The following is a 17,975-nucleotide window of genomic DNA, read 5'->3' on the forward strand; positions in this document are numbered from 1 at the left end:
GTAATTATCCCAGTTTTGCAACAAGGAAACTGAAGTGCAGAGATATTACATAACTTGACAGAGTTGGTAACTGACAGGATACAGACCCAAGTGGTTGGGAAGCTAGAGCCTGAGACTGAACCATGAGACTATCATGTCCCTATTGTGCATTTAAAATTTTTTAATCATATTATATACATTTCTTGAGTTGGTATCCATACTCCCATTGCAGATAGACTTTCTCTTTCTTGTGTCTTTTTGTACTATTTTTTACAGATGAGACAGACTAAAATAGAAAATTTTTATTTTATTTTGCTTTTGCCCTGAGGAACACCTAGAAATTAGCACCAAGTTGAAATTATCTTTTATGACAGTCTTCATATTATAAATAAATATGTAGCAATTTTTTAATTTTAAAATTGGTGAACTTTTAAGTTATTTCAGAAATATGCACAACAAGTTCCAAAGAAACATTTATATGTTTGAATGTTAAAAAAAAAAAAAAACTAGCTTCCTGTGGTTCTTTCAGCAAGCCGCTGAGACTCCACATGCGTGCAAGTGGCTGCATTCTCCTGTACCTTGACGTGGGCCTAGGCGAAATATTGTGAGCATAGCAATTGCATTTGGTAGGTCTGCTCAGAAGGGGTCATGTGCAAGTCATCTTTGACTTGTTCATGGAATTTTTTTAGATGTAGTGTATGGCAGCAGTGATGTGCATCCTAAGGGAAAAAAATGTCCATTTTTATAAAAATTTATTTTCATATTTTATACACTGTAGTTCTGTTGTGTGTTTTTGATTTAGTAACAATTTATGTGTTTTTCTGTCGCAGAGCACTGCGGCCTGTGGTGTTGAGGCTCACAGCGATGCCATCCAGCCCTGCCACATCAGAGAGGCCATTCGGCGCTACGGCCACAAGATTGGCCCCCTTTCCCCATTCACAGTACGTAATAACAGAGTTATAAAAAGTTATATTTATAATCTGAAAGAATTTTGATTTTCAAGTGGTCAAATGAAGAAGCAGTGGAATTGTTGAAAGCAATTTGTGGTGACTGTAATTTTGTTGTATAAAAGTGGCATAATTCTCTTGGGAAATAAAAGTTAGTCATTTTTGTCTCTTTTTGGAAGGACAATTTTTTTCTACAAAATATTATTTTCTTTCAATCACAAATTATGCTTTTTTTGTTGGAGCTTATATTTTCTATTTTTCAAAGTTTAGGTTTATGAAACATTTTTGTCAAATTATATGTATCCAAATATTTCTAGAAGCACTTTATATTTTAAAATTGGTTAGATTGGCAATACCACTTCTATCAGATGTCCTCCTGCTCCTAAACATACTTTGAGTTGGAAGAAGAAGAAATGATTTCTTTACTGGCTTTGAAGTAGGCTGAAATGCAGACAGTCTTTCACATCTTCAAATGGTTTCAAAGCTTGTAATCAGTGTTTGTTGTGTTTGTTTTTAAATAGAGAATTAAAGACTATATTTCAATAGCATAAAGTGTGTGTGTGTGTGTGTGTGTGTGTGTGTGTGTGTGTGTGTGTTAATTAAATGCTCATCTTGTGGCCCTTTAAAAAAAAAAAAAAAACTTTATTCATGTTAATAGAACTATCTCCAAATCCTCTGTTTATAAGGAATCGGTTTGATTTTCCAGAAAGTGAGGTTTGATTTGTGACTGAGGAATAGTAGAATTTACTGTTTCATTTTTTTATGTACTTCTGCTTTAATACACTAAAGCAGAATATTTATGTATAATATTATACATACACATATAAGTATAATATATAGAGTCTAAGCTAATTTTTATCTAATGAATATATAACCAATATGCTTTTAAAACTAGTGATGCCATTTTTAAATGCTTAATTTAAATAGATCTGGAAAACAGAACAAATAAGCCATGACCTGGAAGGTTTACTTGGCCACTGCCAGAACAGATGGCTTAAATCAACAGCCAGGGGTAAAAGCACTCCACCAGGAAGGGGCGCCCAGCTTTATCACTCCTCAGGAAGGACCTACCTTGAAAGGTTCGCTTCATTCCCCTAGAGCTATAAGAATTTTCCCAGCCTAAGAGAATAAATATGCCTATTCCATTTTAGACACAGTTTCTATATATCTGCCTTTTTGAGTTAAAAATTCTCTTTAAAGTGGGAGAGCTTTTCAGACCATTTATGCTGACAGTGTGGCCACCCTGCCCTGGCTTTCACATACCTTCACTGCCGAATGGAGGTGCTCAATCCCTGATATTGGGGGTGCTGATGCTCAGTCCCTGATGTTGGGGTGCTGATGCTCAGTCCCTGAGGCCACTCCCTGAGGTGATACTTTATGCAGCACTAGGAGCAGTCTGCTACCTAGGCTGCGAGCTGCTGCTCCTAAGAGGAAAGGAGGCATGTGGGCTGCGTCTACAGTAGCCATTGAGTGAGACCTAAATTTTCATACAGAAAAGCTAAGCTAACTTACCTCCAATGTAAAATTCCCTTTGTAAACTAAAGTGCCCATGAACAACTAGTTTATATTTATGAAACATAGAGATCTTGACTTTGCAACATGTCATTCTGAATCTAGAATGCTTGTCTGATGTATATATAAACATGATAATCTAACTTTGAGTATCTATAACTTGACTCGTATGAAGCCAATAATTTGAAATTGATTTGAAGAAGTAAAATAACAGTAGGTTACACAGAAACTTAACTCCAGCATTAATCAGTAAACTGATAAAGTGCTTTTAGTGAGGCATCATTCTGTACTCTATATGACTTCAGAAATAATTCTATACAATATCACAACATGATTTGCTTCGAGAATACAACTCATTGTATAAAGAATTGTGAGTTCTTCACCTTGGGAATTAGTTGACATGATAGAAAAAATGAATGATTAAAGTTATGTTAATTGGAGGAAAGGAGAAAGTACCAATAATGATTTGCACTGTGTAGCTGCTAGAGCAGAAAAGGAGGGGCGGGATGTGAACATCAGTTGCCTGCCACTCACGTGAGTGCAGTGGAGACCCTTGTAAACCATCCCCACTCAACCAATTGTAACAGTGCAGGCATACCTCACTTTCTTGCCCTTCACTTTATTGTACTTTATAGATGTGTTTTTGTATATTGAAGGACACCATAGATGTGTTTTTTTACATATTGAAAGACTCGATAGATGTGTTTTGTACATATTGAAGGCAAGACCCTCCACCAGCAAGATGACAACTGACCTATGGTGATACTCGCCCTCCTGTGGTGGTCTAGAACCAAACCCAAAATAGTTCCAAGGAATGCCTGTACTGTTTTTGGCATATTGGTTTTTATTGATTAGTTCTTTCTTTCCTGTATTCCCACTTATTTTCAATTCTGTGCAGAAGATCAGAGAAAGTATCATACCTAGAAGATTTAAGTAATTTTCCTGAGGTTAAGCTATTGATTAGATTACGTGATGGAATCAAAACTAAAATTCAGGCCTTCCAATTCCCAGCTTCAAAAACTTTCTCCTAAAACACAGATATTTTTAGCTGTCATTACCTCTATATGCCTGATATTCTGGATGCACATGCTAAAGAACATTGAAAGCGATTAGTAATTCTGAAAATCACTTCAGGGTTTGTAATTTATAGTAGTTATTTTAGAGTACTTATGTAATCTAGAATGTCCTAAGTTATTTTGATGCTTGACATCTTATATAGCCTTTTTACTCGTAGTGGTTGATATTAGGTGAGCTTAGATTGTGTGATGATTGATTTGATCCTAGAGACAAATGACAAGGGTTTATATACTAGCTCTGCCACCTACTAGTTAAGAAGCCTTAAGGACGATTTTTAACCTCTTTATGTCTCAGTTTCCCCATCTATAAAATGGATGTAATAATAGAATATTCTTCATGATAGAGTTTCAGGAGTACTATGAACTTGATGTGTGGTAGAAGTAGCGGTAGTGGCTGTAGTATATTTTCTAGAAGACATCAGATAAATATACAGATGAAAGTAGAAATGGTTCTTCCCACCACCCAACCACACACACACACACACACACACACACACACACACACACCTCACTTTGTAATCACAGAAGAAACTAAAACCTGAATAATAATGTGATTTTTTTTTCAGACTAATTGTTTATACCAGTAAAGTTTAAATACCATTTAAAGATTATTGTTCCTGAGAATAAATATTCATTTTTACTTTGGGGATTAATAATGGTTGAAGAACATTAATGATTTTTGTATCATCTTAAAAAATGTGGTCTCAGTAACTAAATGTATATAGTTACCGATAGATTTTTGCATAGCTAGATTTCGTACACTAACTCTTATGCAGCAGAAATCTAAAGTACAAATGGCATGGCCTCAAATTTATGAAGCTTCATCAAAATTCAGTTTTTATGAGTTCATAATTTATACAAGTTAATTTAAAAGGTTTTCGGAGACTGATGACTAAATCAAAATTGGTAATAACTTAAAAAAATAAATTCTTACTAGCCTAATTTTCCTCAGTTTTTAAAATTTCTTCATTTTACTGTTTATGAAAGTAGTGTTAGTGTGCTAGAAAATTAATAAAATATAGAGAAGTAAAGGGGAAAAAACTTACATTAAGAAGAACATCAGGACTCAAAACAAGGTGTGGCCAAAGCTTCAAGTGAATTGTTATATTAGAAAATTAATTGATATTTAAATGTTTGAAAAGTACTTTCTTTTTGCAGCCTAAAAATTCAAGTGCTTTTGCTAATTGTCTTTTAAAAATAATATTCTAGAGCCCTGGCCGGTGTGGTTCAGTTGGTTGGACATTGGCCCATGCACTAAAAGTCTGCCAGTTCAATTCCCAATCAGGGCACATGCCCGGGTTGAGGGCTCAGTCCTCGGTAGGGGGAGGGCAGAAGGCAGCCAATCTGTGTTTCACTTTCACATCAATGTTTCTCTCTCTCTCCCTCTCCTTTCTTTTCTTTCTAAAAATCAATTTTTAAGAAATCTTTAAAAAAAATAGTATTCTCAGAATTTACTTGTGCAAGTTTAGATGTAAAAAGCATTTAAAGTTTTTGTGAATAAAGTGGATTTTTATAGTTTAGAGCATTTTGTTTTTTCTCTCAGAGAAAATACCCGCAGAGCAACCCAGCATATTGGTTGTCTATCATATGGAAGGTGGTGAGACATATGTTTTATCTAGATCCTTGCTATTTATAAGCAGTGGGTGGTGCCCGTGGTTACCTACTCCGAAGCTCAATCCCAGCTCTCAATGGGAAGTGCTGTGAATGGCTGATGTAAAACCAGGTCTATAATTTTGAAAGCCAGAGAAAGGAAACTGTGTTCACTGGGTGACATAACCCCAGGTGTAGTGCCTACAACTATTTTTGTTTCTCCTGAGTGATAGAGTAGAAAAATATGTTAACCCCGTGAGCTTGCATATTATCAGGTGCTTTCTATTGAACTGGTATAGTGAGAGAATAAAATTGCTCATTTAAGCATGGTCATTAACCTAAATACTTTACGTGCATCCCTAGAACTGAGTTGCTTCAATATCCACTAAGCCAGTGGTCGGCAAACGGCGGCTCGCGAGCCACATGCGGCTCTTTGGCCCCTTGAGTGTGGCTCTTCCACAAAATACCACGGCCTGGGCGAGTCTATTTTGAAGAAGTGATGTTAGAAGAAGTTTAAGTTTAAAAAATTTGGCTCTCAAAAGAAATTTCAATCGTTGTACTGTTGATATTTGGCTCTGTTGACTAATGAGTTTGCCGACCACTGCACTAAGCTATCTAAAATTCTTAGAATTTGGAGCTGGCTAAGACCTGAGGAAGCTAGTTAGTCTCGGTCTCAGAGAAGCTTTGCACTGTACCAAGAGGCACCTTGTAGGGGATGACAGGGCACTCTAGGATCCAGCCTCCAGTCTCGCAGTTATTGCTCTTCCACTGAGGCCATTCACTGATGTGTATACATCTATTACATAGGGATACTCTTGGATCATTGATTATTCAGGTGCTCACAAGAGACAAATAGGATCAAAGATAGGAAATCTCCTTTGAGAATCTCTCGCATTAAACTATTAAAACAAAAATGGCATAGCAGATTGCTTTGACTGTTTTGATTTAGAATTTCACATTCATGAATAATTCTTATGTCATGAGCACATAACCATTTGCATCTTATGGGTTCAACCTGGAAAATATAATGGCACAAAATATTAGAATACTTTTCAAATGTAAATACCAACTAGAAATAGGGTAAGAATTCTTAAATATTTGTGCTTGTACTGGGAATAAAAATTTTATCAGCACATTTTTTGGAAGTACTAAGTCTATCATTATAGAATGGAGCCAAGTACCTTTTTATAGTTTTGGGCTACTGATTCTCAAGAAAAAAAATTAACATGTGGCATACTTATAAGAATAACCTAAAAGTGAGTGTTCTCTAGAAAAAAAAAAAGTGAAACTTTTAATTTAGCTGTTTTTAATTTTAAAATGGTGGGGGGATGGGGAGCCTGTCCAGTTTGGCTCAGTGGATAGAGCATCAGCCCTCTGACTGAAGGATCAGAGTTTGATTCCGGTCAAGGGCATGTACCTCAGTTGCAGGCTTGATCCCTGGCCCTGGTCAGGGAGTCTGCAAAAGGCAACCAATCAATGTGTCTCTTTCACATTGATGTTTCTCTCTGTCTCTTCTCCTCCCTTCCACTCTCTCTAAAAAATCTATGGAAAAATATCCTCTGGTGAGGATTAACAAAAAATAAATAACATAGGGTGGAGGGTTGCAGTTACAAAATTTACAATGTCAGCCCTAGCCCATTTGGCTCAGTAGATAGAGCGTTAGCCTGCAGACTGGGTCCCAGGTTCCGGTCAAGGGCTAAAGGCTCATCCCCAATGGAGGTCATACAGGAGGTATCCATTCAATTATTCTCTCTCATCATTAATGTTTCTATCTCTCTCTCCCTCTCCCTTCCTCTCTAAAATCAATAAAAATATATTTAAAAAAGAAAGAACAAATTTATAATGTCATATTATATGAAATTACAGTTTTTATGGGACAAAAACAGTTGAATATCAGAAATTTTACATGGTTCTTCTTAACACAGTGTTCAATTTAGGATTAGTTAGGGAGAAAATGTTTGAAATGTGGAAATAAAGAAGTTGGAAGACCTTGGGAGAGAAAATCATTAGACTCTGAGACAAGTATTGGTTGAGAAAATAATCCTATCTAATAAAAGAGTAATATGCAAATTGACTGTCACTCCAACACACAAGATGGCCACCCCCATGTGGTCAAAGATGGCTGCCCCCATGTGGACACAAGATGGCTGCCACAAGATGGCCTGCAGGGGAGGGCATTTGGGGGTGATCAGGCCAGCAGGGGAGGGCAGTTAGGGGTGACCAGGCCAGCAGGGGAGGGCAGTTAGGGGGACCAGGCCTGCAGGGGAGGGCAGTTGCAGGGAACCAGGCCTGCAGGGGAGAGCAGTTAGGGGTGACCGAGCCAGCAGGGGAGGGCAGTTGGGGAAAACCAGGCCAGCAGGGGAGGGCAGTTGGGGGGGGACCAGGCCTGCAGGGGAGAGCAGTTAGGGGTGACTAGGCCAGCAGGGGAGGGCAGTTGGGGGCGGGGGGGGGGGGTACCAGGCCTGCAGGGGAGGGCAGTTGCGGGGAACCAGGCCTGCAGGGGAGAGCAGTTAGGGGTGACCGAGCCAGCAGGGGAGGGCAGTTGGGGAAAACCAGGCCAGCAGGGGAGGGCAGTTGGGGGGGACCAGGCCTGCAGGGGAGAGCAGTTAGGGGTGACTAGGCCAGCAGGGGAGGGCAGTTGGGGGGGGGGTACCAGGCATGCAGGGGAGGGCAGTTGGGGGGAACCAGGCATGCAGGGGAGGGCAGTTAGGGGTGACCAGGCCGGCAGAGGAAGGCAGTTGGGGAAAACCTGGCCAGCGGGGGAGGGCAGTTAGGGGTGACCAGGCCGGCAGGGGAGGGCAGTTGGGGGGGACCAGGCCTGCAGGAGAGAGCAGTTTGAGGTGACCAGGCCAGCAGGGGAGGGCAGTTGGGGGGACCAGGCCTGCAGGGGAGGGCAGTTGTGGGGTTCCAGGCCTGCAGGGGATAGCAGTTAAGGGTGACTGGGTCGGCAGGGGTGGGCAGTTGGGGGAGGGGGCGGGGAACAGGCCTGTAGGGGAGGGCCGTTGGGGGGAACCAGGCCTGCAGGGGAGAGCAGTTAGGGGTGACCAGGCTGGCAGGGGAGGGCTGTTGGGGGCGACCAGGCCAGCAGGGGAGAGCAGTTAGGGGTGACCAGGCCTACAGGGGAGGGCAATTAGGGGCAACCAGGCCTGCAGGGGAGGGCAGTTGGGGGCGACCAGGCCTGCAGGGGAGCACAGTTAGGGGCAACCAGACTGGCAGGGGAGGGCAGTTAGGGGTGACCACGCCAGCAGGGGAGTGCAGTTAGGGGCAATCGGGCCGGCAGGGGAGCAATTAGGTGTCAATCAGGCTGTCATGGGAGTGGTTAGGGGGTGATCAGGCTGGCAGGCAGTAGTGGTTAGGGGCAATCAGGGAGGCAGGCAGGTGAGCGGTTGGGATCCAGCAGTCCTGGATTGTGAGAGGGATGTCCGAGATTGGAGAGGTTGCAGGCTGGGCTGAGGGACACACACCCCCATGCACGAATTTCGTGCACCAGGCCTCTAGTAACTTATATAATACTTTAAAAGTAATTTTTCCCCTGCATTATATTATTTATTCTCACAATACAACAATATGGGTATCACCCTCACTTTTTTATAGATAAGAAAACTAAGATTTACAGGAAAGTTAGGTAACTAGCTTACAGTTGCCTAGTAAGAACCAGAGCCCTTTCTGTGGACAAGAGCTAAATACTCTGGTTCCCTAGGACCAGAGCTTCAGTTATTCTCACTAACTTACTCATTAAACTTCCTCTTTACAGACTGACCTGTTTTTAACTCTTTGAGTGGTCTTGTCCTGCAATGTGAGGTGGCATTTTCCAAACTACGTTGTATAGAAGACAAGTGTTGCAAGAGGTATTAAAAGATGTTCTACCAGAAAAGGGTTTCTTTATCAAATATTTCAGACTATCTGGATGTTATATCTAGAAGATTTACTCTTAAAATCTCATTCAGTAGGAAAGTGAAAGTGTTTCACAAAGTTATGGGTAACAGTTGTAATATAACCATCACAGTGTCCACTTTATTTCCATGTTTTATTTTATTTACACAGCATTGAGAAGTTTTGAGTCACAAATATAGCAGTATTTAATAATGTTCTACACAAGCTGCAATGGCTATGGCTCAAAAGAGAAATTTTTTGCTTAAAAGTTGTTTCACTAACAATAGCTAACAAATCTTCACATTTTAAAACTGGTTTATAAGGAATCAATATAGGATTTCTCACCTACAGTAACTCTTCATGGTTTTCTGGGAAATATTTTTAAGGTACCTTAAAACATTACAAGCTACTCAAAGATGTCAGAAAGAAAATCTCAGTTTCCGGCAGACCTTTCTGTTACAAATACTTGTTTAAAGTTTCTGGGTTAAACATATTTTCCTTTACCTACTGAATCCAAATTTGGTAAACATCATTATGATACTGCTATTGTATGCATAGCATCATGAGTCTGTATTGCCAAATAGAGGTGGCACAATCGTGTTATATTATAAAATGTTTTTACTTTTTAAATTTATTTTATTTAAATGTATCTTATATTGGTCATATTAGTTTTAAGCATACAATATAGTGATTTGACATTTTTATACCTTACGGTGTGATCACCCCGTTAATTCTAGTAATCATCTGTCACTGTGTACATTTATCACAATAATATTGACTATATTCCCCTTTCCCTTTTTGTCCATCTACCCAACCCCTCCCTCTGGTAACTGCCCTGTTGGTGTCTGTTTTTGTTTTGTTTTGTTAGATTTCACATGTAAGTGAAACCATACTGTATTTTTTCTTTCTTCTGACTTATTTCACTTAGCAGAATACCCTCTAGATTCATTTATGTTGTCTCACACACACACCCCACACATCTTATTTATTCACTCATCTATCATTGGACACCTAGGTTGCTGCACATCAACACCACAAGGAGATACCACCTCATACCAGTCAGACTGGCTGTTACCAAAAAGTCTACCACTAACATATGTTGTCGAGGAGGTGAAGAAAAGGGAACCCTTGGGCACTGTTGGTGGGACTGCAATCTGGTACACCCCCTAAATTTAGAAAACTGTATGGAGATTTCTCAAAGTAGATATGCCTTATGACTCAGCAGTGATTCTGGGTATTTGTGCAAAGAAAATTAAAGCACTAATTTGAAAGCACCCCTAACTTCATTGTTAAACTTTTTAGTTATCAGGCAGAATTGGGGAAGAAGTGAAGAGAGATCTCTCATTTGAATTCTCTGCAGCAATGCCTTAAATTGGCACAGTGAACTATTTATAAGGAATTATCCAGCTCCATTTTGAAAAATTCTGGTACTGTTAACAACCGGTTTGTTTCTACAGCACACAGTAAGTAGTCAAACATATTTTGCTGTTCTCTGCCATCACTTTTATATCAGTAGTAAAGACCTCATGTTTAGTTCAGCGTGGGTCTAATACAAAGGTGATGTGCTCACTGCACGGTGTTGTGTAGAGCTTTTATTTGGACTGCTTAAATTATGTAAAAATTAATAAACCCAAATTCCAAAACAGGACTTCCTAATCAGCAAAACATTTACAAGAAGTTTAAATATAACACATGAAATGACAAAACTTTTATATTGAGTAGCAAAAAAACTATAAGTGGACTTTCAAATCAAAGATCTCTTAGGCCCCTAGAAATCCTGCAAAGAATCCTAGAATTTTCAGCTATGGGTTTTGAAAAGGAGAAAAGCAGTCTTTTCTAATGGAGGATGGTCAGAATATAAATGAAAGGTGATACCCTAATTAGCCCTGTGTATTCTCTCCAAGCTTGTATCCTTTAAAGTCTTTTACAATTTGGAGTAGTTCAAGAAGTTAGTGAACATTCATTGTGAAAGGCAGGCTAGCTATCTTGGAGAGTGGAGGAAGAATTTGAACATGAGAGCAAGGAAAGAGGAATAATTAGCAACAAAGAGAAACTTTTTTAGCAGAATATTCTAAAAGATCCAAATCTTGAGATTTGAAAGTGTTTCTATAGTTTCTAGGTTTTTGCAATCTTCTGAAGGAATAGGGACAGAATAGAAAATATTTTGAGTGACTCCCAAAATTAAATTATTTTTTCTTTTAAAAAAAATCACAGGATTCTTTTAACTCATAAATTCATGAAAGCAGCAAAAGGATTAATTACGAGAACTACACTAAGCTGAGATGTCTCAAAATTTAAGAATTGTTCTTTAAAAATGGGAAGGAACTTTTTAAAATCTATGAATAAACAAGAAGATGTTAAGTATTGAATTGTTACCAGTGGGGAGAGGTCCGTGTCTCCAACTGTTGCTCATGGTAGTGGATTTCTTGTAATATCCCAAGAAAAAGAATTTTCTGAGATTCGCATGGGGGGAGGAAATATTGTAGAAAGCTTTTTATTTCCAATGAATCAAACCCCTGAGTTTCCAAGATCATCTTTCCCTCCTTCCTGCCATGGAAGAAGTATAGGGGCTTTAATAGGGCTAGAATAAGAGCCAGTGACCAGAGTTACAGTTCCATGTTGGAGCAGTCCAATACATCATCAAGCTCGCTTAGCTTATGTTTCCTGCTGTAGTCCATCAGTCCATTTCCTCTAGTGGCTGCATGGCCATGGGCCATCGGGGAAATGCAAGGAAACGGCGCCAAGAGAGCCCCAAGAGCCAAGAAACAATTCCTTTGCTTAGGAAATTATGTATTCCCACATTTTCTGACTTGCATTGGCCATGCCCATTCTAGCCAATCTATGGTCCCCCAAGTACCTTCCCTGTGTCATTCCAACTTCACTGTGCGTGCATCCATCTCCCCTTTGTGGGACCCTTGCCCACAGTGATTTACAGGGAATGGTCCAGTGGTTCCCTGGGGAGTGCAAAGTTGCAGCTCCCTAGTGAAGCTGCTCAAATGGCCATGCCTATAATGTCTAGCCTCCTTTTTGCTCCTTTCCTATTATTAATAACTAGCTAATTACAATGGTATCAGAATTAGACCAACCATTTTCAACTGTTGTGACTGATGCAAGAAATTTTAAAACATGCAGTACATGACCATTTAGTCAGGGGCACTACCTCTTTTCCCTTAGATTGTCAAATAAAAAAATGACAATAGTCAACACAATAGCCGTCTGGTGTGGATGAATCAAAATTATATCTATTTTTTGTCAGATCAGCAAAATATATATTTTTTGGTGTGCCACAGAATTTTGGTAATTAGTTTATGTGTGCCATGAGATGAAAAGGTTGAAAATCACTGAATTAGACATATAACTCAGTCAGTATATTAAATTGTTCATGTTCACCTAGCAAACATACTATTTACATTTTTCTATTAAGATTTTATATCTAGCCCTAACCATTTTGGCTCAGTGGATAGAGCGTTGGCCTGCAGACTGAAAGGTCCCAGGTTCGATACCGGTCAAGGGCATGTACCTTGGTTGCAGGTTCTCATCAATGTTTCTAACTCTCTATCCCTGTCCCTTCCTCTCTGTAAAAAATCAATAAAAATATATTAAAAAAAGAGTTTATATCTAAACTAAGTATATATTAGAAAAGAATTCACTAGTTTTATTAAGATAGAGTTTTTATTTACCATTGCCAGAAACATCTAGCATTTGTAATCATGGTTTAAGTGAAACATTTGCGTATTTTTTTATTGATAGTGTGACAAAAATCCCTTCTCAGCCATGATGAGAACCTTTTACACTGGTGATGATTTAGTTTTTAATGATTTCTTAAATAGTGTTATGTACTTTAGTCACACAAATATAATTATTGAACTGTCATTTAATTTACTGATATAGTTGCAAAGTTAATCCCCCAACATAATAAGTGGATTGTTTTAAGTGGAAAATTTATACCTTTCCAAAATGGAACTGATACCTTACTCTTATTGTATATTTAAGGCTATATTCAAGGTGGGAAAAATATGCAGGAAAAAAATTATTATGCATTATTTTCCTGCCTGGTGTTTTAGTCATGATTTGATTTAAACAAAACCCCCTGCCTATGTATGCACAGATCAAATATTCCACCCCTACACAGCGCCTGTGTGTGACCCCACGCTGTGAGAAGAGAATTCATAGCCCATATGTCAGTCAGATGGTGATTCTTGCCCTGGCACCTGGATAGGCTCTCCCACCTGATTGGCGTACACTTGCAGTTCTGGGCATATACCCAAACTGTGGAGTAGGCTCTCCAGATCTGGATATATTTTGGCTGATTAGTTGGCAGAGGTCATGAGGGCAGAGCCCAATGTCAGGCTCTGAATTTGCCCAGGTGCATTCAAGGTGACAGTTGGGCAGCTGCACCCCTGGTGGAAATACCAGGGAGGGGGTATTTGAGTTGACTCTCTGGCTCCAGAAGTTTGCAGCCTGGCCTACAAGTCCCTGTCAATTCCAATTTAAACACTTGTGCAGATTTTATAGTTTCCAGTAGAGAAGTTAGAGACTACATTTCTGGCTCTGATTTAATTCTACATTCCTGATTTAACCTAAAACACCATTCCCGGATTCTAGACTAATTAGGTAAGTGCCTAATAAGTAAATAAGTTATAGTTGACAAGCATTCCTCATCCAAGCAAGCTGTTGGTATTTTTAAAAAAGAGAGAGGGGAGAGGAAAGGAAAGGAGAGGACAGGAGGGGAATGGAGGAGAAAGGGCAGGGTTGGGGAGGGGAAGGGAGAGGAGAGAGGAGAAGGGAAAGAAAACCAGGCTGGGCTCTGCACTGTGCTTTTCTTCTACTATCTAAAGAAGACAGTGTTAGGGTTGGTCTTCGTATGGATAAACTAACTTCACTTCAGTTTTAGGTGGCAAGCAATATCTTTAACCCACACAATCAGCTCACAAATGGTTAAAACAAAAAATGAAGAAGAAAGCCAGGCAAGACTGTACTGCTACAGTCAATCTATCACCCACCACTGCTGGAAAAACAATTCAAAGCACATGCCTTCCTGGTAGGATGAAAGCACACTTCACAGACATAGGACAGCACTGGCTTTCCAAGTTTGGACTAGGTAATAACAGTCCATTTGGCAGAATCCATATTTGTACAATTGAACTGCACATGATTTAGAAGTGGAAGGACCAGTAATAACATCCCTAACATGTCCTAGGATCCTTATGGCTCTGATATCTCCATTTATTAATTCAATAAGCATTTTCCAAACAATGTGTTAGAAATATGTTCAAGTGGGGGTATGGCATGTGGAGGAAGATAAGCAGCTGCATGTTCCAGTGTAACACGAGATGCGCCTGTAAGCAGTGCCCTGTGATTGGTGCTGTCACTGAAGAGTGACAGTGCCTCAGGTAGGAGAAGGGGCAAGATCAGAGAAGCTCTGGGAGGTCATTAACATTCCAACTGAGTTTATGAGGCAGAGGTGAGGGAAATGAGTAGGAATTCTAAAAGACAATTTAGGCAGAAAGAAAAGCTGGAATAAAATGGGGTCGGGGGGGGGGAGGGGAAAGGGTAAATGTCTGAAAGCACTGTGGCTGTTAGGCCAAGGTGAGGAACTGAGTCCAGAGTACATTGAGGGGAGATGAAGGAAGCATCGAAGGTGGAGTGATGGTGTTTAGAGAAGGCTTTGAATGCCAAGCCAGTTTACCTAGACTTTATGGTGTAGACATGCAGTTATCTAACTGCTCTACAGAACCCCCTAGATATTTTACAGGTGTTCTGCAAATAATACAGATAATTTTTTTTATCTGATATATATTGGGGTTTGGGTAGGATTTTGTTTGGAAAATTTCTTTTTAGACAACTAGTATGGTCATCAAGGAACTATTTTAGGGTGTTTGAACAAGGGGTTGATATGAACAGATCTGTACTGTAGAAAAATAATTTCAATGATGGTGTAGAGGAGGGGCTGGAGTTAGGATATATAATAGGCAGGGAGGCCAATTAGGTGGCTGCCACAATATTGCAGGCAAGAGACCGGGAAAGCCTCTGCTAAGGCAATGGCATTGAGAATAGAGAAGATAGAATGTATTCAAGAGCTATTTGGCATAAATAGTAAATAAATAAGACCTTGAGTGAAAGAAGAATAAAAGATGACAAGTTTATAATTTGGGTCAGTACATAAAAGAAACAATTAAAAATAGTCTCAAGAATCAATTTAGTGCTCAGATGCTTACAAAGAATTTGCATGCAGTTTAATGATTCAACAAGGAAACTACTCTCAAGGAACTCCCAGGGGGTGGGGGTGGGGGTGGAAGAAGCTCAATGGATAGATCACCTGAACTTTAAAAAAAAAAAAAAAAGGCATTCTAGCTTTCTGTTGGAACTTCTGGGAGTGTTTATATATGTGGCCAGAAAGTCCCAGGTATTATTAGGCTGTGTTGATGAACAAATTGACTTTCTAAGGCATTAATGAACTTGGCCATGCATTCCTGAAAGATGACTAGAATCTAACCAGATTGTTAAAGTATTTGCATCATAAAAACCACGCCTGCAACAGCTTTGTGCTAGTGTAAGTTACAAAGCATCACTTTTCTAAACTTTGAGTAGAGGCTTTCATCTCTGTGTAAATCCATTGTCTCCACCACCACATAAACCTCCAGGAACAGAAACTCTAGGGAAAGTAATGAGCAACCCTGACTCAGACATCACATTTCCAGGACTGATGTATTGAGAAGCTGTTAGTATGTTCCCCTGCTTTAACGGAAATGAACTCTTCCTGGTTGTAGAGATGCTTCTAGTGGAGACACGACGTATGCTGTCCATCAGCTCCCACACAGTTATTCCACCTCAGCAAGCACTCGAAACTCTGTTTCAGACTTTTTGCCCTTCCCTGCTAAGAGTCCCTCCTTCAGATTTATGAAAGAAAGTATTTTTTTCTGTGAAAGGTTTTTGTACACCCGCATCTGGAAGTGTTTATTTCAGTGGCATGTAAGCTATCTGTGGATTTAGTTAGCACCAGACCCCCTTTTGTATACTCCTGCCTTAAAAATTTTATAAATGATCTCATTGAATTTGTGCCAGTGTGCACATGGTTTGGCTGATTGCTGCATATATCCTTTACCTGCCAGTCACCTTTGATTTATATTCCTTCTGCTAAGCTTTTACCTTCCAAAAATGGTGCCACTGAACTGTCCTCTAAATCATCTTATTGGTTAAATTGCTCCAAGATGAGTTGGTATGTTTTTGGTTGCCTATAGACAGATGAATTTATATTTTTCTGCCCTTACCCACTTCTAGCGGAGCCAGTTAGAGAGGAGGATTGGCCATGTTATGTCATCGATCTCCTTATTCCAAATGAATACCATCTGAAACTCTATGCCAAGTCAAGACTAAAGTGACAGAGAAGTGTTCTCTGGCACCCACTTCTGTTAGATCTTCTTTTAAATAAGTCTGTCCTTTGAACTGAATCTGATGTTGGGACTTTATGTTTCTCAGAAAGGGGAAAATAAAGTATCTCAAACAAAATAAGTAAACTTTGTCAGAAAGATGGAGACTTTCTAGGCTTTACAGAACTTTACTAACTTGTGAGTTTTCTGATGTTTCCTAGAGAAAATCAGGTGGGTTGGCAGGTATTTAAAACTAGAAGCCTGATGCATGAAATTCATGCATAGGTAGGGTCCCTAAACCTGCCGGCCATCAGGGCCATTCGGGGTCTTCTAGCAGCCGGCCGGGGCCTTCCTTCGTTCTGCGCCACCCCTTGGTGGTCAGCACACGTCATAGCGAGTGATCAAACTCCCGGTCTCCCGGTCGAACTCCCGAGGGGACACTTTGCATATTAGCCTTTTATATATATATATAGATTTTATATATATATATAGATGTTGGCTATTTGTGATAGTGGTTTCTAATTTCTAAAGAGAGATCTTAAAGAGCTAATTCTGACAAAAAGATGCTTCGATTTGAACTAGTTTTCTAGGAGTTCGTTGGCCATCAAGCATGCCATTTAGCTCAATGTTGCAGGTGACCAGCTCTCACCACTGATGGTAACCTTCATACTTCATGTGAATTGGCTAATGAGAGAGCCAATAGTGTGCTGATAGATCATGGCATTAATGATGTAATTTTAAAGTAGGTTTTAAAATATCTCACTTGAGCTTTGCAAAGCACTGCTCTTTTTCTGTTCTATATAATGGTAGAGGAGTATTTTTAAATTTCATGATTGTACTTGAAATGGTGTAGAAGCATTTAAAATACTTGGATTACACAGATCTTGGTATCATAGTTCACAGACTATTGGAAGCAAAGGATACAACTTCTAGGCTGTTTGGCTGTGGTCCCATTACGCCTGGAGGTATTTATTCCAAAAGACTCAGGAGGCTTCATTTATACTCTTAAAATTTTTATGTGCAACTCCCTGTGTTCTATCAAGGTGAAAGATGTCTCAGGAGTATGGCAGTCATATTTTCATGGTTTAGTCAGTCATGGTACTGATGTGCTTTTCAGAAAAGCATCATGTGTTGGACTGCTGTTGTTAGAAAATCAGCACCAGAGATATGAGCACTGTATTTCCATTGAGATGTCACTTTTATTTAAAAGTAATAAATATGCATGTACATATAACCTTTTAGAGAGGTATAATTGTGTGTGTGTGTGACTACACACATACACATACATATATGTATATAGTCTCATTTTAAAAGATTGTCTTCTAAGGGTTTTAATAGTAGGATATCATGTAATTATTACAACAACCTAAAAAGTAGTAAGATTATTAGCATCCTAATAGAATTCATAAGCAGAGATGAAAAGGCTAGTTGGCCAACAATGCCCTTCTGAATCAGCTGACTTGCCTAAGCCCCAGTTTAATCACTTATAAAAATTAGCAATTTTTAGTAAATATTTAGTAATATTACTTGGAAACTTCTAGCAGAGTGCCTAAAATATAGAGCATGCTCAAAAAATGCAAGTGGAATGTTTTATTTTAAAATCATCATCATCCTAATAGAATTCAAAA

General features: G+C 39.4%; 1 protein-coding gene across 2 annotated transcripts in view; it reads left to right on the plus strand.

The window, feature by feature from the left end:
- Positions 1-17,975, plus strand: part of SUPT3H (SPT3 homolog, SAGA and STAGA complex component) — a gene marked incomplete at its 3' end in the record, with an annotated part of 513,397 nt that overhangs the window by 433,834 nt on the left and 61,588 nt on the right. The window contains exon 11 of one of the 2 annotated variants that reach the window (XM_080664742.1): positions 810-920. In XM_080664742.1, coding sequence (XP_080520868.1) covers positions 810-920 — 111 coding nt within the window. Of the gene's footprint in view, positions 1-809; positions 975-17,975 lie in introns of those variants that run through there. The other variant, XM_080664741.1, reaches the window with a different exon arrangement.

Source organism: Plecotus auritus, assembly GCF_963455305.1.
Source record: "Plecotus auritus genome assembly, chromosome: 4".
Taxonomy (NCBI): Eukaryota; Metazoa; Chordata; class Mammalia; order Chiroptera; family Vespertilionidae; genus Plecotus; species Plecotus auritus.